At 27.5% G+C, this 24,890-nt stretch overlaps 1 protein-coding gene across 2 annotated transcripts; it reads left to right on the top strand.

The window, feature by feature from the left end:
* Positions 1-1,339: 1,339 nt before the first annotated feature.
* Positions 1,340-23,454, top strand: LOC136084874 (repetitive organellar protein-like). 2 transcript variants are annotated; one of them, XM_065806083.1, is made up of 3 exons: positions 1,340-1,451; positions 6,605-7,303; positions 23,277-23,454. In XM_065806083.1, exons 2-3 carry the CDS (start codon positions 6,617-6,619, stop codon positions 23,328-23,330), a joined length of 741 nt encoding a protein of 246 aa, XP_065662155.1. In that variant the 5' UTR covers positions 1,340-1,451; positions 6,605-6,616; the 3' UTR covers positions 23,331-23,454. The 2 variants fall into 2 exon arrangements, with proteins under 2 accessions (XP_065662155.1, XP_065662154.1); XM_065806082.1 differs by having other exon boundaries at positions 1,349-1,451; positions 6,614-7,303.
* Positions 23,455-24,890: the final 1,436 nt, after the last annotated feature.

Raw genomic sequence — 24,890 nt, 5'->3', positions numbered from 1 at the left:
TCTGTCAGGAGGCTTTCCTAGATCAATCCGCCAAAAATAAGTAACAAATAAAATAAGTCAGGAGTAAAAAATGATAAAAACAATAAAGAGAAGCAACTTTAACAGGTATTAACTTTGCTATGGATTGCATGTATAGTTTCTAAGAGTGGTCATCAGCGACTGATAATCCAAGAAGAGTATTGCATTTAAGAGAGTGAAATCTGTATTCATTGTTAGAGGGCAAGTTATTATTATTATAATAGGCATTGCAAAAAAAGATTTTTAAAAGCATAAATACCTTTCAACCCGTCTTAAATATATGGTATTTATGTAGATTTGGTTTCATAATATTAGGCGTAAAAGTTCATTTCTTTATGCAAGAAAACGTTAAGCTTGTTTTTAAAATGTCTCAAGGATGGTACAATTATAACATCATTTAAGAGAGAATTTCATATGTATGTATGTATATATTCTCAAATAAATTTCGTTCATATTTCAGATATGTATAATGTTCATATTATATCACATAACATAAGTGATGAATTTATATTATCAGTTGAACATGATGAAATTCAGCTCCCTTTATAATCGTTAATTACTTAAAAATTAGTTAACAGATTTTTCTAATTTATTTGCACAAAAATTGTGCAAATAAATCAGGCTAAAATGAGTAAAAAAATATTAGTATAAATCGAAAAAATGTTTTGGAAGTTTCTCTTTAATATCCTTCTTTTTCATAATTCGACATTTTAAAATTGACCTGTGATGTTTAGTTGCTTGATCTTAAGTTAGCTTTACATTTTGTTACATTTAGTTGGATGCACTTTTCGACGATATAAAGACATATTATCTATTGAAAAAAGAGTGATTAGCGGGAAGAACTTGATATATTTAATTTACGCATGTTTCTGAAGTGTTGGTACATGTTGGTTCAGATTAACTAGTATAAGTGAACATCGTTATAAAATTTAAAGAGCGTTATTTTAAGTTCCTTCATAGTTGATTTATTTTGGTTTGAAATCAATCCTCTTGTATATATTTCAACTACATATATAAATATGGAATACACACATTATATAACATTATATTATATAATGCCTATACGATAATGTAATAAGGTACTTTGATATTTGAAATTCAAATTAAAAAAATTCTCAAAATCTTCATCGGTGAGAAGTAAAAACAACGTAAAAGACATCTTAAAATATCATATTACCAGGTGCTCTGTGAAAAAAGCACAAGATTTACTTTCAGTTTCCTTGAAAAAAAAGATTAAAAATGACATCATTTCTTTCCATCATTCTGACGTCATTCCTTTCCTAACGGAAACTGGTTTAGCGTATTTAAATATTTACTTCTCAGTTAAAATAAAACAAATGATATGTAAATTGAGAAATCTAAAAAAAAAAATAAAAATAAAAATTTAAATGAGAGTATTTCGGTATTGAAAAAAAAAACAAAAATTAATGAAGGTATGATATAAATATTTTAAAATATTTTCTTATTTAAAAAAAACACACACAAAAAAAGTTGTTCAATTATTTATTATTTAATTATTCTGATGAATTGTATTTTGATGCATGTTTTAATCTAGATTGCATTATAAGTTTATAGCTGCCGAAAAGTTGTGAAATTTTTATGCTTCAATATCTTTATATAAATTTATATGCATAAATAAGTATGTTGATATAAATTTATATGCATAAATAAGTATGTTGATATAAATTTATATGCATAAATAAGTATGTTGATATAAATTTATATGCATAAATAAGTATGTTGATATAAATTTTTGATTTGGTAGGTACTAGTTTTTTATTTTACGCAACAACTTACATTCACAACGACAATAAAACGAGTTTTAACAGTAATATTTTAAAAACGTTTTATAATTTTTCATTTAAATCAAATTCAGAATTGGTTTCGATTCAACGCAGAAAGCGCAAAAAACTATTTAAATAAAACAACCTTGCAATGTTGTTTTTAAAAGACATGGTTAAGATGCAGTTTTTTTAAATGCAGGTTCGGTGTGAGTGGGGTATTACTTAAATAAAAAGAATCAGACTTTTAAATGTTTAGAGTTAAAAGGGAGCGGAAAGACATTTTTAAACCAAACCAATAATAGTTAAATTGAAAAAACAATTATTAGAAGAAAAAAGGAGATAATTAACAAATAAGAAATGTCACCATAGTGATTTTATACATAAAATCACAAAGTTGGCTGTCGTGATATTCTTTGATATATATGAGCAATATATGTCCATACATTCTTAGTTAGTGGTATGCTTGGCTATACCATGTTATGTATTTATTATGTATACCAAAATAAGATAAAATGATCTCATCATCATTTGACGCTTACAAACCATATTAGGTGAGTTAATGTTTTTTCTTTTTGTTGTATTGAATCTATGTCATCAGTATGCATGTCCATTGGTAAAGCATACTGATGATCATCTTTTCTTTTGAGTTAAGTATGATATAGCCTAGCATGCCAGAAGCTACGAATCTCTTTAGGCTTTATTTCAAATTTGCTCGTTTGTTTTTTTTATGCCGTAGATTTTTGTTGATTTTTGTTATTTACAATTGATAAGATTTGGTATATATTTTGTACATACTTCGTGTAGTATTTTATTTTCTGTAAACTAAATGGTTATTTTAGTTAAATTATTATACTAATAATATTTTAAAATTAAAAAAGAATGAATTCAAATAAGAAAAATATGTAATTATATGTTACTGGCAATACTTTTGTGAAAAGACGAGAAATTAAGTTATATGTTTATAAAAGTATTTTTTAAATATTTTGAAAATTTATTTTGAAAAATTATGAGAAAAGTATTCATAACGACGATTTAACAAGTTTAACAAGTGTTTGACGATTTGACGATCACAGCTTTAACAAGTGTTTGATTTACCTGATTATCTTTGAATGAATTTTTATAGGCAATTTCTGTGGTAGATCAAAATAACTTACCACCTAATAATTACTTATGAAGGTGGAAATTTTGGTGGAAGTTATTTGACAAATAGGGCAATTCCAATTACTGGTGCTACAGACTTCGTTCTTACTACTGAAACCTTCAGTGTTTTACAAGAGCTAAACAGTGTGCAAAGCATGCAAGCTATTTTTCTTTATAATACTACTACCAACTGCTACCAATACTAGAAAAATAATTGGCTAGTGTTTAAACAAGAAGAGTTTTTTTTAAAAAAAATGTATACATCAAAACAAACTTCCGTTAAGAGCTCTTTAAAAAAACTTAATGGTGACCTAACTGGGTCGAGAACTTCAGCAGACTACTTGGCAAAGAATGTGCTAAAAACTCGAGAACTTTAGCAGACTACTTGGCAAAGGATGTGCTAAAAATATTCAGGATGCAAACCAAGGCGTGTTTAATTGTAATAATAATCCATTAGTAGATACCTATATTCTAGAAGAAATATTTCAAACAAATCTGAAAATTCTGATTTAAGTAAAAGGTTTTTGTTTGAAACATGTGATATTTATGTGATAATTAGCTACTGTTTATATTTACAGAATAAACAACGAAAGTTTGGTAATAAATTTGAAAAAAGTACCGCTAATTAATTTTAATGCTAATCGCTTGTATGAGTTGATTGACCTCAGTATTGCAGAAGTTACGGAACCCCTACAACTCAACATTTTTCAATTAAAGAAATCTGAATCAGCTTAATCGAAATGGCATTTAAATAACACAGACTTCAATATATTAGATTTCAAATATCTTTTTTAAATATAATATAAAATTTTCAAAGTGAATAATTTAAAATCATCATAAATCCATCATTTTATGTCTTTAGCAGTTTTCAATCGAAGAAATCTGAACCGGCTGAATCAAAATGACTTCATATAGACTTTGATATATTAGATTTCAAATATCTTTTTAGAAAATAATCTAAAATTTTGAAACTAATTAACTTAAAATCATCATAACACCATCTTTGCGCGTCATTGTCCTTTATACTTCTAAAATCTATTAGTTTATTGAAAAATCATTCTTTAATACTTATTAGTATCTTCTTGTTTGTAAAAAAACTCAGTTTTCTGTTGATTAATAACTTTGTAATTAAAATTATTTCATTTTATTTTAGTTTTTATGTTAGTTTATATTATATTTCCTAATTTATTTGGAATTATTAATTGCAAAAGTATTTTGCTAAAGTTGTGTACGAATTTTCCATTTTACACTGATGTTGAATGCTTCACAGTTTTCACTGGACAGTCGGGAATGTATTTCTAATCAGGACAACGTCAAACGTACTGAGAATTGTTATCAAGGACTTGAAATGTTGACTAATCACTAAAGACAAGCCAAAATATAAATATAAATAAGTAAATAAAAGACAAAAGTCATAAAATTTGCCAAAAAGAGAAGACAGTTTGTAGAATGATCATTTGTATCATAATCAATCGCCACATTTTAAATTTAACAATTTAAACTCTGTAAGTAAAAATTATATTTAGAAGTGTTTTACCCCATTAGAAATTATTTGGATACCTTTTTCCAGTCTTCTTCACCTCAAACCTTGTGCTGGAGTGAAGTGTGTGAAGTGTGCTTCACCTCAAGCCTTGTGCCTTGTACAGTGCCCACTGTAAACAGCAAGCCTTTTGCTTCTCATCAAGCAATGGTATCTCGCGCGGTTAGCGGGCAGTGTAGCCAGCCTAGATGAGGTTGCGACATGAAACAGCTCACAGAAACTTTCATGAAATTTTGTTCCATCACATCCTGCAGCTGTTTTCTGGTAATAGTTGATTCTAACGGCGTTCGGACAAAAGAATTCTATTGATATGTGGAGTGATGATTTTTTTCTGATGTATTAAATAAAAAGTACATAAATATTTGTATTAAATAAAAAAAATACACACACAAAATAAAATAGAGTTGACATGCTATAAGATTTATTATTTAAAAATCAGAAGCTCCCATATTTTATTTTTCATAAAATAAAAAAAATAACGGAAATAAAAGGTTATTTATCACTATGATCGGTTGAAAATTGGACGATTTCAAATTGAGTTTTCTCAAAGACAATTTAACCAATTAATGATGCTTACATAATTAATGATGCTTACATAATTAATCTTTATTTAAATAAAAATAAATATAGCTTCAACTTTTCGACGTGCAAGTAGTTTAATTTTTTGTAAAGCTCCATCATCTCTACAATTTTAAAGTACCATTTTCTCCACAATTTTACTTTGCGCCACTTTTTTTTTGGCATTAATCTATAAATCTCGGAAATTTTTAACACTATTTTTACATTTTTCTTTTTTACAGTAAGTTTCATTGTTTTCTAAAATGCATAAATTTTTTTTCGTAATTAGTTTAAGCAAATTTTTAGCTCATCCAAATGCCTTGATTCAATCATGGTTCCATCAAGCAACCTTTTTGGTATTTTTTCCTTGTAATGTTCTTTCAGATTTTCTTTTTTGAATACTCTTTGAACGAAAGCTTTACTGCATTTAAACTTCGCTAAATCTTGTTGTGACTGAGTCGGATTTTGATGAATTAAGTCGACTATTGATTTTGCCTTCTTTTTGGAAATAAATCTTGATTTTCCACCACTTCCCGATTTTATTTTACAGTTTTGTTTTCCTTATAACATTTTATAATAATTCCAATAGTTGATTTTAGAACTTTACATGCTTTTGAAATCATGGAATATGAGAACGAAGGATTTTCTGTGTATAATTTCAAAAAAAGTTTTCAATTTTCTGACTCTTTACTCGACATTGCAAAACCTAATGAGGAGTAAACAAAACTACATTCACACACAAGAAAACTAGTTATGTTAACATCATTGTAAAAAAAATCATAACAATTGATTAAGTGGTTTTTGTGAAAACTCAATTTAAAATCGTCCAAATTTCAAACGATCATGGTGATATTATAGGTATAATTGTAACAACAATACGTTCCTCACCAACTTTTCTTGAAACTATTCTCTAACTCAAAAAATAATCAAGTTGTTTCACACTAGCATTTTTTTAATAGTTTTCTGAAATTAAAAACTCAAACCAGAGATACTCTGTTAAATAAATTAAATTCATCATGACAACTGCCAAATTAGACAAAAAATTGTTGTGATTCTAATATTTTTCACTCTACTGTATATATATATATATATATATATATATATATATATATATATATATATATATATATATATATATATATATATATATATATATATATATATATATATGTATATATATATATATATATATATATATATATATATATGTATGTATGTATATATATATAAATGGGCGCCCGCAGGATTTTTTGATTTCACCTTGACACATTGTGCAATCTCCAAATTTAAGTATGTTCATACCTATGCCAAATGAGGAGACCTTGCAAAAATTTGACATGGTGGAGGCCTGGGAACAAAAAAACCCTCAAACGCTTGCCCCCTCTGCCTAAATGTAAAGGCACTGATGTAGTAATAATTTCAACTTTATTTTTTAAAACTATACTTAAATTTATCGACAGATTTTAAATTTTATAGATAATATTGTAAATTACAAAAGTTATGACCACGCAAACTATACCCCCCCCCCGTATTTGGTACATATTTATATATATTCATTTAAAAGTATATTTAGGTAATGAGTTTTTGGTCACCAGCCTCACCCTGTATCCCAAAAAAAGAGAAACAACCACACAAATATAAAGAAGATGAAAAGGACAAAGTTTTTGAAACAATAGAAGAATTAAGACACCGATTGTTTAAACAATACGAAGAGGCTGAATTGCGCAAAACAAAATATATTTCCTCAAATGAAAATATATCTAAAGAAGAAGTGAGGCAAAAAAGTTTAAACGGAACGCGTGTTACAAATCGAGCTCAAAACACAAATATATTGCATGATTCCAGCAGAACACGTGGTACTGCAGTAGCATGTAATACAGAAACAAACAACTCTTTAAAAATGAAAAACAAAATACGAGATAGAGAAAATGAAATCACTAGCAAAATAAAATTCGAAAAAGAACTATCTCAAAAGTTATCAAAATTTAGTGTAGCAAACCTTGAACTGTTCCAAACTGAAAAATGTGTTTTTTCAGATTTGTTACTAAAGGAATCAAACTTAAACGATCAACATGATTCATTAAAAAAATCCCAAGACACATTAGCAAACCGAGTTGTAAAAGAATCTAAAGATAGTTCATTTATTACTTTAGAAAACTCTATTGTTGATCCAGAATGTTCAAGCAGTGAAAACTCAAATGTTAACCCAGAAAGTTCTGATTTGATTTTGGAAAATGCACTTTTAAAATATAACGAGAATTTGGTAAGTAAACAAAAAATCTAAAAGGTATGAATAATAGTTAATGATAAAAGGTAAGAATTTTTAAAATTTAGTTTCATAATTTATATTATTGATAATAAAACTGATAACTCATTAAAATATAAAAGTATTGTAAACTGTAGGAAGTTGGTATATTTTTTGTCAAACTCACAACTTTTAAATGACAAATCAAAAAAGGATTACATGTATTTGCAAAGCATCAGCAAACTCCGTTATAGCGGACGCTTTTTTGTGACTAACGAGAAGAGCAATATAGAAATGTATTTTTTTTAAAATATGTTGGGAAAACTGAACTCAGATGAAAAAAAATCACAATAGCTGTGCTAAGTTTTTTTTTAAAAAAAAAGTACAAATAAGTATACATAATACCAATATATTTAAAGGAAAAAAATAACAAATACAGATTTCGTTAAAAAATAAAGACTTAAAAATAAAGAACGTTGACACTATGTGATTGAAAGTATAATAATTTAAAAATAGAACTATATTAAAAACAAACAATAAACTGAACTTTTTAATTTAAATCATAAAATCTAATTTATTACCTTTTATTTTACGTCAGAAAGTTTTTTTTCTTTCCCAAATTGAAATATTATTATTTTGTATTTAGTATCCGTGGTTTCTTTTATTTGAGATAAAAGAAACCACGGTTTAACTGTTGTTGTCTATTTGTTACATAAACATAAGTATAACTGTTGTTGTCTATTTGTTTGTGATTTATTTCTCGTGTTGTTTTTTTTCCCAATCTTTAATTTCTATTATTATTTGGTATTTAGTAATAGAGGAAAATGGTTGTGCTCAAACCTTGTAAGTAGTATTACAAGGTTATTTGAACAAGTCTTACATTGCAAGTGACAATAAAAAATCTATCCAGTTGCTGATATTAAATCTAGAAATATCACAATGTTGCACATATACAAAATTTAAAAACTTTGTAGATTTACAAGATACTCATAAAATATAAATTTGACAAAAATAGTCTACATTATATAGAGTAAAAGCGGATAGAATAAAGGATAGAATGAAATAGTGATAAAAATGATTATTTTTTTAGTCCTACTTATTTATTGAATAAGCATTTTGCAAATATTTTTTGAAAGGTTCTCCATAGTGTTATGGAGAACCTTTTTCCAAATAAGATAATATAATATTTTGATACAAAATAAATGATTTTTTCCAATGAATGATCAAATTTTTGGTCGAGTAGGGGAAAGTTAGGTAGCCCCAGACAACGGGTACCTGCGGACACTTGATGTTCTGCTTAAACTAAAGAAGCTATGAGGGTTTAAAACTATAAAAATACTATGTGGGTTTAAATACTTTAATTTTATACTATAAAACTATAAAAACTACAAAAAAATTAATTTGAGTGAAGATATGACATATGCAAAATATCTATTATAATATGGCGAAGCGATTGGCTGGGAGATATTATTTGCCACCACCAAAGTTTATTTACTAACTATCTACCAAATATATATTTACCATCTTCTAATTTTTATGTTCAAAATTAATAAAAGTATTATTCCAAAAACTTTTAATCCGTTATTCAAAACAAACCAGACTAAATACTTAACTAGATATTCAAATAACACAAATATACAACCCAAAAGCTATTTTTCGGCAACTGAGTTTTCAATTTGAATTAGAGGAGCAAATACATGAATAACTTACAACTGAACTTAAAACTCTAACAATGTTTAATGATTTTAAGGCTAAACTTAGACAGTTATTTTTAAAGAATGATGTACCACAAAACTATTTCTGATATTGCAATATACCCTTAAGATTGATATATCACATAAATGAAAAGTATATTGATTTTAGAAAAGATCGAGTTATATTCACTTATTAACTTTTTAAATTTAAATGTGTTTTTGTCTAATATGAGTTGTTATTCTTATCATTTTTTATCCTTAGACTTTTGTTTTTTGTTTTGAAGTTTGATATTAAAAAATAAAAAAAATAAAAAAATCAATTCATGATTTTTCAATAAATAAAAATTAAATATTAGCAGCTGTGGCGCAGTGGTAGCGCACTTGCCTCAGAAACAAAAGAACCGAGGTTCAAACTTCTGGGTAAGTTTTGCAACATCGGTTAGGAAGAAGGCAAGAACTTCTTACTAAATGCTCATCCTCGGTGCTCTGTGATGAGACCGTAGGGACTTCTTGGGGCACCTAAAAAAAAAGATAAGAAAAAAATCAAAAATATTTACGTGTTTTTAGAAGAATATCTTTAAGCGCATTTTTTTGTTTTTTAACAATAGATGTTTTATTTATTACTTTAACACTTTTACATTTGGTCATATATTCATTTGGCGATAAGAGATAATAGTCTTTTTTTCGCTCCTGCTACCTATATTTTTCGTTAGTAAAAATCTAATGTTTATATTTCTAAATGATGACATTTTTATTCGCATTCCTTATAAATCAGAGACAAATTTTTTTTTAAATTGTGTTAAGAACAGTCCGATGCTCACTAATTATATATTATATTTGTGTCACACGGGTAAAAAAGAGGTAAAATTAAGGTTAAACTAAGTGTCCGGGGCTACCTTTCAGTTTAGAAACATGTCTTTTTTCTAACATTTTTTCTTTCTTATTTTGTATATTGTTAAGGTACACAATAATTTTTTTTTTTGTTTCTAATTCGATAGATAAATGTTTATACATTTTAAAAGGTCTTTTGACACTTTATTTTCTGTTAGTACATGTGTACAATTTATTTTTTCTTAAGTGCCCGAGACTTTTCCCTAAAAAAATTTTTTTTGAATAAATGGGCATCAAACCATCGGAAGTGAAATTTGCTGGCGTTGAACTTAAAACGCATCTTTGTATTAGTTTTTACACCGTTCAAGAATCATTTTTCAATATTGCAACATGCTATTTCCGGTAAAAAATTATGAGTTAAAAAAAGGAAACGGTGAACTATGGGGTTTAATGAAATTGTTGCCAACTGTTTGCATGGAAATAGGGCTTTTATTAATTTATTATGTCTAAGCCAATGAATCTTTATAAACTCTTCGTTTAATTTTTAAATTGAATATTATCTCATCTATTCTAATATAAAATATGCCTCGAAAAAACTTGAATGAAAAGATAAAACAACAACAACAAAAAAAGCATACACCAAAGACCTTGTTGCGCTTGCAGTGGAGAACTTTTACTCAACACTATCAAACCTTTATAAGCGTATCAATGGAATAGGTGAAACAATTGGCAATTGGCAATTCCAACACAAGGTTGCCGCAATGTTTTGAATCAATTCTGGTAGATACACTCATAAAATAATCCGATTGGGGCTTTGGTAGAACTTGCAATAAAGTCATTAGTTTATTTCCCGACTCTTTGCAACTCCAGAGTCAATCTAATCTGTTTTATAACGGTACACCAAGGAAAGATTGGTACAAGCTTTTCATCAATCGGTGAAGTCATTATTTAAGCATCAGAGCCGCATCTTACAAGAAATAGAAGCAGATTACTTGAACACGCTACAAAGAAAATTCAGTGTAGCAGGTGTTAACGAAAACGTTTTTTGTCATTTGTGAAGCTTTAATGGCTTCTCTAGTGAACAAGGAAAGTAACACATAGTTTGATGACGTGGTGCCGACGACCATTAAAATTGGTTGGTAACAATGAAAATATTAATTAAACAGTTGGACATTGATTCAGTCCTGCTGTTTATTGCTGGATCTTGCGCCATACATTATTTTTAAATCAAAAAAGCATCTGTACAAAAAATGGTGGTTAATTTACGATGCCATATACTTAACATCATTACTACATCTGTCCAACAACATCCGCGAAGTAGTGAAATAACATCTGCGCATTTTTGTGCAAGAACATCCGCTTTTTTTCTTTACTGAATAAACATCCGAGAAATAACATCCCAAATTTCATCGATGCATAATAACATCTTTAGAAAGATGTAACTACATCCGGGACTTTTTCTCGATGTGTAACTACATCCGTCTAATATAATCCATTATTAAAAATAAAATAAAAAATAAAATGAAATAAATTTCCGGACGTAGTTACATCCGAAAAAAATCAGATGTGTAACTACATCTGGTTAAAATAATGCATTATTTAAAAAAATCCGGATGTAGTTACATCCGAAAAAAATCAGATGTGTAACTACATCTGGTTAAAATAATGCATTATTTAAAAAAATCCGGATGTAGTTACATCCGAAAAATCTACAGATGTAGTTGCACGGATGTTATTATACATCAATGAAATTTGGGATGTTATTTCTCGGATGTTATTATACATCGATGAAATTTGGGATGTTATTTCTCGGATGTTATTATACATCGATGAAATTTCGGATGTTGTTTCACGGATGTTCTTATACATGGGAAAATCGGATGTTATTGCCCTGACCCAACATCTCCGCCCGGATGGAAGGAAGATAAACAACTCGTGCAGCTGCTTGCTGCAGTTGCTTGCTTGTGTACGTTCCTGCCATTAAAAAAGTCCAGATAAATAGTTTATTTGATTTGTTAAAAATTAGATAGACACTTGGTACATATTATCTGTCGGGTTGTACATAATTGTATCAATAACAATATCTTGTTAATTTGCTTACTAGCATTGTTCATTTGTCACATAGTTCATTTGTCACATTTCAAAAGAGCTTGACGCAAATTACTTCAAGTGATTTATGCAGAGACAAAGTTCAGCAGTTTGTCAAAAGAATTTTTCAGTAAACTAAAAGCAAAACTTTTTTACTCGGGTGAAGTTTTTTACACTCAGGTAAATTGTCATTGGATTTCAAAATACTGGTTTGTTTCCGCTTAACATCAAGAAAATCGATCAGTTTAAATTACATTCTGCTGATACGTTAGAAACAATTTCATCGCAACCTGAGTTTTTGTCATCTCAACCGCAGATTGACTTTGAAGATGAGCAGCAGATAAATCAGTTAACAACAGCGACTCCTACAACAACAGCAGCAGCAAACCAAGTTAAGTGTAAAAAGTACTGTAAGGTTATGAGCGAAGCTTCAGCAAGTCAAAAAAGTGAATAGCATCAGTGCAAAAATTCAAATTACAGGGTTTAACTTTGTCAAACATGCATTCCAAAGCGATATGTAAAAGGCATCAAGTATTATTGCACCAAAAAGTGCAGCACAAGTAACAACTAAACTCAACCTCCACAGCTTCTTAAAGACTCAACATCATCATGTAAATAAAATAATTTTCTTTAATAATTTTTTTTTTAATTGTTATGAATGGGTGTTTTTATTTTTATTTTTATTGTTATCATTGGTTGCATTAATTAACCATCAATTTGAGGGTAAAATGAAGTAGTTTTTTTTCCAACTAAAAAAAGTTTCTTAAAAAACCTCTTTTTAAAATTGTTTGACTTTTACATATTTGCTTTTTAAAATATTCTACAACTTAAAAAAAAAAATAGAATTAAAAATTTTTTTCCGTAAAAAATAAAATGAACTAAAACTCTTAGCTATTTCATTTAACCCCCTTTAACTCTAAATGTTATAGATTTTCACAGACTCGCCCTAGATAATTTTGGTCAAAAAAATATTTTTATTTTTTTTTTTTTTTTTTTTTTTTTGAACATACTTTGCCGTTGAATAAACAGGCTGGATGAATAAAAATGAGCAATTGCTTTTACTCAGTAATTGGTCAGCTTTACGTGAATAAAAACTTGAGAAATTTTAATTAACTTTTTGTTCACGTAAAGCTGAACAATTACTGAGTTAGGTGCTTAACTTTACGTGACTAAAAATTTAAGCAAAACTCTTTAGTTTTTATTCACGTAAAGCTGATCAATTACTGAATAAAAGCAATTGCTCATTTTTATTCACCCGGCCTATTACAATCCAGATAAATTGCAAGTTAATGTCCGGGGTAGAAAGACATTAAAAAATTATTTTCAAACAAATAAAAAAAGTGGGAATAATAAACTAATAATTATTATTGTAACAATTTATTAATTTATTAAGTTTTTAATTGATTTTATCTTATTGTTCTATTTTATAAAAAACACTTTATGACGATTCATCAAAACATGTGTGTAATAAACACCGTTTTAATTCAGTTTCAAACTTATTAAGAAAAGAAATCTTATCAGAAATGTTTAAAAAGCTTTTCCTCAAAAATGCTTTCCAATTCTTAATTGAATAAGAATCGCAAATTGAATAACAAAGTTTTGAATTATAATTAGGAACAACAAAGGGGTTAATGGAAAATCTTGTAGCAAACTTATGGTGTATTTCTTTAAGATAAGTTTCAAAGATTTGGGGGACAGTCCATATTTTGTTTCATGCATAAACTGTAAAACAAGATTTAGAGTTTCAAGGCTTGATGCCAGCCCTAGCTATATTTGTAACATTTGTAAGGAAGGAGTCGTGAAGTTTGTAGTTGATTGCTCGTCCGCTGTGGTCAGCGATAAGACCATAAATTCTTCTTGGACTTACGGTCTTATCACTTACAAACAAACAAAAGATCTATTTATGTTAGTTTCAGCGTCATTTATTACTTCTCGTATTTTTTTCTTTTTATAAAACTGATCTTAAGTGTTATCTTTTTTTTATTGTTCAGGGTCAACGAACAGTTTTTGAAGTGGTTGTGGTTGGGTGGACACAATTACCAATTTCTAAAAAAAAATTCCTTTCTCCTCTAGAAATTTCTAAGAAAAAAAATGGAGCACGAAGCCCTGGCCTTCTGGTGTTGAATAAGATTGTCAGAAAGATCATTAGATGAATAAACAACTTAGAACCAAAAATGGAACCTTGTAGAAGACCAGAAGTTACTGGAAACCAATGAGAATGTTATCCACCAAAAACAACCTTAACAATTTGATTATAAGCATTTGATTGTAGGCAACGTAAAGCTCAAACTTAAATATCTATTTGGGTGCACCATTAGGTACACACTTCTTTTTTGCTTAAAAAAAAAATATTTCAACTTAATTAGCATTAATTTGTATTATCATTAGTTCATTGTTCATTATTTCATATCTCTTTTAGTAATCATTAATGAATATATTTATAATAATGCCTAAAATATTGTTAATATAAAATATGTTATGCATTTATGTAAACTATATACATGGCCGAAAACTTTCTTTAACTGTTACAAACATTTGCTTTCATCTTGAAAACTTTCTTTTCTGTTCTGATTCTTTCAAAAGAACCAAATCCACCATTGGACACATTTATGCGGAAACATTATCCAGCATTTGTAAAACTCTCGGTGGGTATCTTGATGGAGCACGAAGTGATTTCGTTTCAACTTCCATTTTTTCCGCTAATGCTAACCTATTGATTGAAAGTTCATCTTAATGATTATGGAGATTCTTAAAGGCACGCTTACCATTTGAAATCAACAGTAATGCGTGAACAAGGTCATGAGTTTAAAGTGTAAATGATAGTAGTTAGAATAAACAAAAAACTTTGCGAAATACTAAGAGTAAAGTAACAAAACTTGGTTTGGTGATTGTGTGGTACAAATCGATTGTGTTACTATATGATTCACCATTATCCAATTAAATTTAAGGCAATAATTTAGTAAAAGAATTAACGGAAACCTTTTCAAATGTGCTTATAAATTTATCTGGAAATTTAACTATTTCATTTTGGTTTGTCTTATTGTGTAAAGAGCATTTTTGCTTGATGAATAAACTAGTTTTGATAAAAATTGACCGCAACGTCATTGCATTCTTAGTGTTGCATTTAAATTTTTACCCATTTTAGTTAAATCAACAGTAGTTAAGCGGCCTTCATTATCATGTCCGTGGAAAAAGATATTCTTCTGAGAAATTATCTTCTTATCTAAGTTTAGTCCCACAGATTATATTTTGTATGTCGTTGACAAAGAAATTCATAGTAGCTTGATTTGCCTAACGGAACTATAAGTTGTGCAAGTTGTGCAAGTTGTGTAATAATCCGTCTTTGGAACAATTTTTGCAACAATTTTATTAATTTTTTTGAAACAAAATTTTCTTTCTTTTTTGTTGCCCACAAAACGCATTTATTTAAAAACTACGATCAAGCTAAATAACTTTGAACTCGTGAAATTCTTAACCATTGAAATGCAGTCAAATGGTGATAAGAAAGTGTAAGTTTTTGTAGCTTTTATGTGTTTGATGGTATTTTTGAGTCATTAGTAGCCACCCATTGATTATTGAGGGTTTCTCATTGTGATATTTTACAAGTAAGATGAAAATAAGCAAATGCCCAATGTCGATAGGATGTACGTTACTTTGACAATAAAGTTAAGAGCAAGAAGAAACTATAAATAATAAAAATAGAAGGAAAAATAAACTATAGACTTTGAAGTAAGAAGGAAGAAGTCACAACGAACTATCTAAATTACCACTTAACATAAATATGATTGACGAAAATGAAGTACAATTTTTATTGCATATGTTAGGATTCTCAAACCAAATAAGATTGATTAACCTTCAATGCAATTGATTAATTAATTAGTTTTTAAATAATTAATAATTAAAAACTAATAAAAATATAAATTAACTAATAAAAGTAGTTAAATAAATAAAATTTTTAAATTGTTTTATTTTATGTGTTCTGGTTTATCATCTGGGCGGTTCTCAAATTAGTAAAAACAGAGAGCTAATTTTTCAAACACATATATATTTTTTAATTTTTTTAGATATTTTTACAAAAAAAAGCAACTAAATTTACATTTAAAAATGCATTTAGAGGTTTTTGTATAGTGTATGGATATTTCCACTGTATTGCGTCAATATCTCCAGCAATGACAACTGAAATACAAATGAAAGACGTACATCCATTCTTATTTGAGAAATAGACAATATCATGTTTTTCTAAATATGGTTATACTTTACATAATTGACTTGACTTTTCCTTTTACATCTGCTTATGATAAGAGTGGTTTCAGTAGATTAAAGACCTAAAAATATACTTCTTTCAGATGAAACTCATGCTGATTAATGTAAATGCAAACAGCTCACATAATTTATCTTGTTGACTAGGCAACTGTCTGCAATGAAAAAACAAAATTATTAAATCCTTTAAAAAATGTAAACCTAGCAGAGAAGGTTATGCGGCAGCAGTGGATTAAAGAAGCCTCTTTACGCCTTCAGTTACAATAAAAAAATGGGTGCAAAGGAGACGTAGTAGAGGAACTACTGTTTACTTTATCTAAATTTTAAGAATATGTTCGTATAAAATTGAAAACAAGCAAAATCTGAAAAAGACAAGGAGGTTGCAGGAAAAAGGATTTTTCAGATTTTGTAATCGCATATGTTTGCAAGCACAAAAATGTGCACTGTGGAGTCGAAATATTGTTCAACTGTTTACAGGTGTTGCTTTTAACAACAGTAGTTGTAAAACATACCGGTTCAGACATTAGAAACAAAGGAAAAGGTGTGTGCTGCTTTTTTGAGAAGTTGTATGAAATATTCAATAATGAAAATTGTTATACTAATACTAAAACTCTTTTCACCAATAGCTCATCATCAGAACTTAAAAATAAGTTTCAGTTATGTTAATAAAGTATAGATTAATAAAAAAATTGTTTTGAATTTATTGAACTATTAAAAGTTCGTTCAGCGTCACACATTTAACAAAACTTGTCACACATTCGTAACACTAAAATTTATGATTTATTTTTATAATGTTGGTGAAATTATGACACATGAAAATATTTTTTATAAACTTGTTGTCTGTAACAAAAAAAAATCATTAAACAAATCATAGCCAATCAGCAAAGAATTTTAATCAAAGTTTAAAATTCCAAATTACAGTTTTGTACGCCACTAATCAGTTCTATTACTAATGATAATTCAACTAACATATTATTCAGAGAAATATAATTTTATATCAGGAACGTTTTCTACTATAATAGTTGCAATATATATCTTGCATACATCAATATATATCTTGGATTATGCAAGCAATTTGTAGTAAACTATTTTTTATTGCCTCTAATATTGGAAAACGTTTGTAGAAGAGCCGTAACGCGTAACACGAGAATCGCCCTTCTAATCTGAGAATCTGAAAACTCCAACGTATGTGCAATCAAAAAAATAAAAAAAAATACTATTAAATACGAAATGAAAAATTTTCGAAGGTATTTAATTAACATATATTTTTCATTTTCTTCATCGGTTCATTTTGCTTTCTCGGTTTGCTTTTTTTGAGAATAAATTTTGATATATTTAGATTAAAATAAAAAACTTTTTCGCTATACTTATGTAATACAAAAAATGGGACGGAGGAGAAGGACACGGAAAAGTGGGAGCAACGAAGAACACAAACACTCGAAGAAAATCATGTAAGGTCTGGTGTCCGAGTACTGCTAAAGTTAAACATGTTAAAAAAATTGATCGTTAAATAAAAAACTTTACACACTCAAAAATCTTATGGCACCGTGGCGCAGAGGTTAGAATTCTGGCCTTGAACCAAGACGTCCGAGATTTGACGCCGGCTCTAGCCCAATTAACGTCATTAATAAGTAAGGAGGCGTGAACTTCCTAGTTAATTGCGCTACCGCGGTAGGGGCGGAAATTGCAAGTTTTGGACTTTGAGATAGCTTACTTTCATTAAATGGAGCAAACTCCAAATCTTTGTATTTATATTTGTACTTATGTCAAATAAGGATGCTCTGCAAAAAGTTGAGATGAACGTGAGAGCAACAAGTTGATAAAATATTTTTTGTACTATTCTTAACTAGACTCTTATTCATCGATAAATTTTAAGTTTAATAATATAATCTCTCAGCATTCAAAAAGAATGACCATATAAAATTTGTAACCCCCTCAAATTTAGAGGGAAAATATTTAAAAGAAATATTTAGTAGAAATATGTAGGCATCCGAGGGTGACTTTAACTATGCTTTTAGAAAGAAATAATTTAATTACCAAAAACCTTTTGAGAAATTCCGTATAAACAAGTTTATGGAGAAGACCAGCTGTCAGACTTTATTGAAAACTTTTGATATGTCAAGGGCAGTAACCCTGGCATCACCTTCTCCTCATCACCTAGCCTACCATCACCTCCTCCATTTAATGCATAATAGAAAGTTTTAGGTATAAACAGTTAAAAAGTCAGTTGTAGAACTAGAAAATCGATATCTGAATTGATTGTCAAAGAATCAAAGAGTATTAGGCTCTCTGATAAGATATTATATGTTTGTTAATTAAAGACTCAAAGATCTTGCTAATAACAGAGACAAAACTGGTCAGACAATAGTTAGAGGGGTCTGAGTATTTTCATAATTTATAAAAACTGAAACCACACGCCATTTTCCTGCAGACCAAAAAATAAAATTCAGTTAAACACATATTAACTAGTTTAAAAAGTATAGAAGAGAGTTCTCATAATTTTGAAAGACTATAAAAGGAATGTTGTCTAGACCACAAGCAGTTGATAAGTTCAATAAAGAAATAACTGTAGCAACGAAAGCCGGAGTGATTTGGATGTCTAACAATCGATTAGCTTGTTTCTATAGAAAGACAGAAAGAGTGTGATCATTAGAATCAATTGGCAAATTTTAGGAAAAGTTCTATGCATATAATTCTGCCTTATTCTTGAAAAAGGTGATAGGATTAGACTCATGAATTAGAGATAGAATGTTAGACTTACCTTTGTTAATAACATTGTTGAACATTTTCCATAAGTCTTTAGAACCTAGCTTCTGAGATATTTTACGTGATTTAGTAAGCTAAGAATAAAAAGCGTAAACTTTTTTACATTAATTTCTTTCAATAATAAATAGATCATAATCAAAAATAGATTAATCAAAAGTAACACCAAAAAGTGTGCAGTCTTTGAAGCTGCACACCTTTTGGTATCATTTCTGATTAATGAAAGAAAAGAAGAGCATCAATAAAAAACAAACCTGATTTCACGACAAATAAGCGATGCGTAAGTATATGCCCTGGCCAAGCATGTGGCTATTAGAGCGAAACAAATATGTAATTGCCATCAATACTGAGATCCGACGATGAAACAGACAAATGAGGTAAGATTTAACTGATGAAAAGTTACTTTGAAGACCGCGAATATTTGGTAAAGGTAATTTGTGGTAAATTTATTTTTTGTTTTATACACAAAGCAAAGGACATTAAAAAAATTTAGCTCGTATGTATTGTATAGGTTTATTTTTGTAGTTTCAAAAGAGGTTTAGCATAAACAAATAAGTCCGTGAAATTTATTAGACGTACTAGATACTCCTGTTGCCGACAGAGAGATTGAACTTTACTTTTATTTGTTCTACCCCAAGCAATGTTTCCTTAGGTATTATGACAATGGTTTAAAAACGCTTTACGTTTTTTATAAAATACTTTCACTTTTCAAAATTTCCGATAAATGACAGAAGATAAAAAGATTCTATTTATGTATTTTACGTTTCTCTCATATGAATTGAGTAGCTATTATTCTTACATAGCACAATTTTTAATAACCAAAAATGGAGTCATCTACAGTATAAAATTGCCACAGTAATTATTAGTCAAATTAATCAGTTGATTACTAATTCATTTCATCTTCATCATCATTCAACTGATTTATTTCATTAACATTGTATTTTTAAATAATTTTTCTTTAATAAGCTTAAATTGAAATAATACATAATCGAATAAAATACAAAGTTTAAATACAATAAAACAAAAATAACTTTAACTATTTTAATGGGTAAACTTTCCGTATTTCATTCAGAAACTTTTAAAATTTTCTTAACATTACGTTCAATGTTATCTTTAGCATAAATATTCAAACCTCCTTTGCCTCTTGTTTATATCCAAGCTGGCACAAGACTAGGTTTAGACGTCTAAAAGTTTTTAATACGTTTTAATACAATATTTTTAGACTTACATATACTAGGATATTGGTCTCCAATAAAAATATTTCAAAATTCAGGTTATAGGGAAATAATTACGTAAATAATACTAAACTATTTTTAGTTTTTCTTTTAATTATATAAATTTTTTGTTATATTTGTTTACTCTCCTGATTATAATGTGAATGATTTGATTTCGATTTTGTCACAGTTTGTTTATTGTTTTTAAAACAATTTCTTTAAGATTAATAAAGGATAATGGTTTTTCTGGGATTTTTTTTCGTCATGTAGTGATGCTACCTAATTGTGCTGCATGGAAAAATAATCTTAATCTCTTCTGTGCGCTTCAAGAAACTTATGAACTTTGAATATATATATATATATATATATATATATATATATATATATATATATATATATATATATATATATATATATATATATATATATATATATATATATATATTCAAGTAAATAACAACCTCTAGTATTTTTACATTCTTTAAACTTTCTATAAACATACACAACACCCCATCGGCTCAAGTTATATTGACAATGCCGAAAATATATAACCATTTTGAGCATCCAAGTAGTTTATTTGAGCATCCAACTTTATAGATAAAATTCGGCAGGTGGTGAGAAAATAGGTTTAAAACAGTTGCAAACATGTTAGAACAGATTAAAAAAATAAACCGAAATTTCATGAATTGAACCTTGAGGCTTGAACAGCAATAAATTTTTTAACAGTAAAATTAATAAAAAAGCTAAAAACTGTTAAATCAAATAAAATGAAAAAAAAAAAAGTTAAGCTATTCTACTTTTTAAATAAAATTGAAATAAATAAAGTTTTAATTACTCCACTTGTAGCAATAAATATTGGTGCAATATTGGATATCATGGCCAAAATATGCGATATTGCGCCAATAATGGTAAACAATATTGCGCCAATAGTGGCATACCAATATAGTCAAATATTAGCATGCCGATATTACTCCAGTATCGCATGTCCAATATTAGAATGCCAATATAGGAACCATATTGGCATGCTCATATCGGCCAATATTGATATGCCAATATTCAATTATTAGCTTTTTAAAATTTAAGGGTATCGCATTTTTCAAAATTTTTGATTTTTAATTTGCCGGACAATTTTTATGGTGCCACTATATGTAAATAATGACTTTAGGAAAAAAAATTTGAAAAAATTTTTTTTTACCTATTTAATTATTACCTACCTACACTTCCGAGTGGGCCAAATAAGCTCCATTTCTTTATATCTTCTTTTTAGCAATCTTAACATTTTTACTTAGTGACATGGTTATCAACAAAAGTGCTTCACTTTTATTTTATGATATAAAAATATATTTGAGCTAGTCATTTAACGATTAAATAAAATTTTTAAAAAACGTCATCAGTAAACGTGTGCTCACTCATATAGAAAAAAATGAAAGCTTCTGCGGTGGTATCCCATCCATTATGGCAAATGTGTTTACATTTTGCTTTGGAAATATTTATGTCAATTTGGTCTGTAGATAAACGTTAGATAAACCAGCTTATAACAAAGCATTGCATCTGTCAACATTGCCTTATGAATTTTTTTAGGAAGTTTAAAAAAGGTTCCAGCTGTTATATAAGTTCAAACGTTTCAATTCTTTTTATGCCACTAACATTAAATAGAGCCTTTACAATAGGGCTAGTAAAACAATCCTTTGAACTAGTTGGAGCATGTAGTTAAACAGTTATATGCTTCAATCGTTATTTATTACGATATAAGAAAAGAATAATTGCCTCCTGGTTAATTATTCCAGATTTGATAGAAAACCTCCATTTTTTCCTGAACCTGTTATGGTGTTTGTAAAATCCCCCTCCGATTTCTAAGAACTCATGGGTTGCCCTTAAAACCATCTAATTATAAATAATTATTTAAGTTATATTGTCTAAACCTTAAATGACGTCATTTAAACAATCAATGTATGATTGTTTTAAATTTGTATGTCTTATTATATTTAACACTTTTATTTTATATAAAATAATATATTATATATAATATATATAATATATAAAAAAAAATCTAAAAAGTTTCAGATTTCAATAATTTAAAATTTTTAACCCCCTTGCATTTATGCATAAATGATCAATTTTACTTACCAAAAACTGCAATGTACATGTTTATACATTTAATGTATTCGATTAGAAATTACTTATTTTTAAACATGCTTTTTCAAACTGATTATGATAAAAAAAGATGTTGGCATTTTATTGCAGTTTATATATAGCCAATATTGTAAATCGATATTCTCTATATATATCAAAGCGTAGACATTTTATATTGGTACATTATTGTTAACAGTATTTAGTCAATATTAAGATAAATATTGCACCTATGTTGCTTGCTACTTGCAATGTTGCTTGTTATACGGGTTATGCCGCAAACACGTTAATATAATACTAACGCAAAGCAGATTTAAAAAGCAAAGTATAAAACTTGACCGAATAAAACGTAAAAAGTAATATCAGGGTTTAGCATACCTTAAACAAAATGTATTGTTTTGATTCGAAATAATTTTGCATTTAAATTCCAAGTTTCCAAGCAATTTAATTGAAAAAATATGAATGTGAAAAAATAAAGAAAAATAACTTTGAAAGATGCTTTAAAATATAAAACTTTAAAATTAAAAAAAATAAATAAAAGACAGTTAAAATTTTTTCAAAAAAGACAAAATTATAACAAAAACAATTTACAACAAAACAAAACAAGCAAATTATAACAAAAATACTTCCGAATTCCTAATTGTCAGCCAACGCATAAAATGCTTCTCTCAACCGTTTAAATTCAAAATAATTCGTAATATTTTTCTTAACATTAAATAATTTTTAGAACACATCTGTGCAAATTTTTGTCTTTAAAATTGTAAACTATTTCACTATGCTCTACATTTAAAAAAAATTAATTTAAATGAGTAAAAGTAATTGAAACACAATTGCTTTTGACTTCTATTATTTATAAACATTTATTGATTATTTATTATATAATGTAATCGAGTAAGCTTTTTATTGAAGTTTTTATGATTAAACATTTACGGATAAAAATTTTCAGTTTATAATTATTTACATTAGAAAAAGAAAAAAATTTACATCTATATATAAAGTTGTCATTTTTAGCTCCAAACGGAATCAGATTTTACAAATGTTATGGAAATGTTATCAAATTGGTAAACTAACGTCGTTATTTTAGATGCCTGACAATATGAATTGTTCCTGACGCAAAAAAAAACATTACTTTTAAAGCTAAGAATTGACTTTTAGCATACACTCACACATATAAATATGTATATATGTATATGTATATATATATATATATATATATATATATATATATATATATATATATATATATATATATATATGTATATATATATATATATATATATATATATATATATATATATATATATATATATATATATATATATGTATGTATATATATATATATATATATATATATATATATATATATATATATATATATATATATATATATATATATATATATGTATGTATATATATATATATATATATATATATATATATATATATATATATATATATATATATATATATATATATATATATATATATATATATATATATATATATATATATATATATATATATATGTATGTATGTATGTATGTATCTATATCAGAGGCGATTCTACGAATAAAATGAGGTGGGTGGTGAATCATTAAAAGTTACCGACTGGCTTCTTAAAAAAAACCCGACTATAAATTGAAAATCACCTTCTTTGGGGAGGGGGGGGGGACACCCCCCTAACCTCGTAAAATCGCCTCTGATGTATAAATATATATTTTGTATAAACTTGATATTGTAGCGTGTAATTTATATTTTTATATTTTGTATTTTAATTTGAAGTTTATTTTATCAAACTAAGAATAAAATTATTTCTTTATTTAAACTTGGCAAAATTGTTAAAATAGAAAATACCAATATAAAATAAAAAAATTATAAATTTAATAAATGTGAAATATATACATTTTAAATGTTTTGTCTAATAAAAAGTTGGAGAAAATAACGCAACAGTCAAACCAAACTGTTGAGTCTAACATTCTAAATTACTTGAAAGTATTTTTTGACGGTTTTTAACAAAAAAATTATTGAACTTTTATCTTCTTTACTCAATATCGCACTTTATCTGCGCAACGTGTTTTTGAAAAACTAGCATTTTGGAAATATTTGTGGGATTTTTCTGAACTTATTTGAGAAGTAATTTTTTTTATAAGTCACATTAAAAATTATTTATAATAAGACCGTTAACGTTGATATTGTCTCATCATATTTGTCAATAATTACTTTATAGCTCTCATTCCATGTATAAATTTGTGCAGTAATGTCTGCGAAACGCGCTCAAAGCTACAATACTGTAATAGAAACGACAAAGTTATTTGACAATGGCAAGGTTAATTTGACAACGGCAACCTTAGAATGTTATTTGACAAACATGTTATTTGACAATGATAACCATAGAATGTTATTTCACAATAGCAACCTTAGATTAGAAGGTATTACCGAAAGTATAAACGAAACCTGGGATGAGATAGAAGATAAAGTTTCAAAACTATACTTTAATACATTAAAAACCAATGAAGTTGAAATTGATGGAGCTTACCGCACAGATTACAAAAAAGAAGGACAACCTAGAACTATAATAATGAAACTACTAAGATTAAAAAAGTTAAAATTTTAAAAGAAGCCATC

The sequence above is a fragment of the Hydra vulgaris genome, chromosome 09 (assembly GCF_038396675.1).
Source record: "Hydra vulgaris chromosome 09, alternate assembly HydraT2T_AEP".
NCBI classification, from domain to species: domain Eukaryota; kingdom Metazoa; phylum Cnidaria; class Hydrozoa; order Anthoathecata; family Hydridae; genus Hydra; species Hydra vulgaris.
This window is presented reverse-complemented; position numbering and strand designations above follow the sequence as displayed.

Excerpts from the sequence above, each read along its gene's own strand:
- LOC136084874 (XM_065806082.1), top strand. Across the intron at positions 7,304-23,276 it reads TAAAATATAACGAGAATTTG|CTCCAAACGGAATCAGATTT; the intron begins GTAAGTAAACAA and ends TGTCATTTTTAG.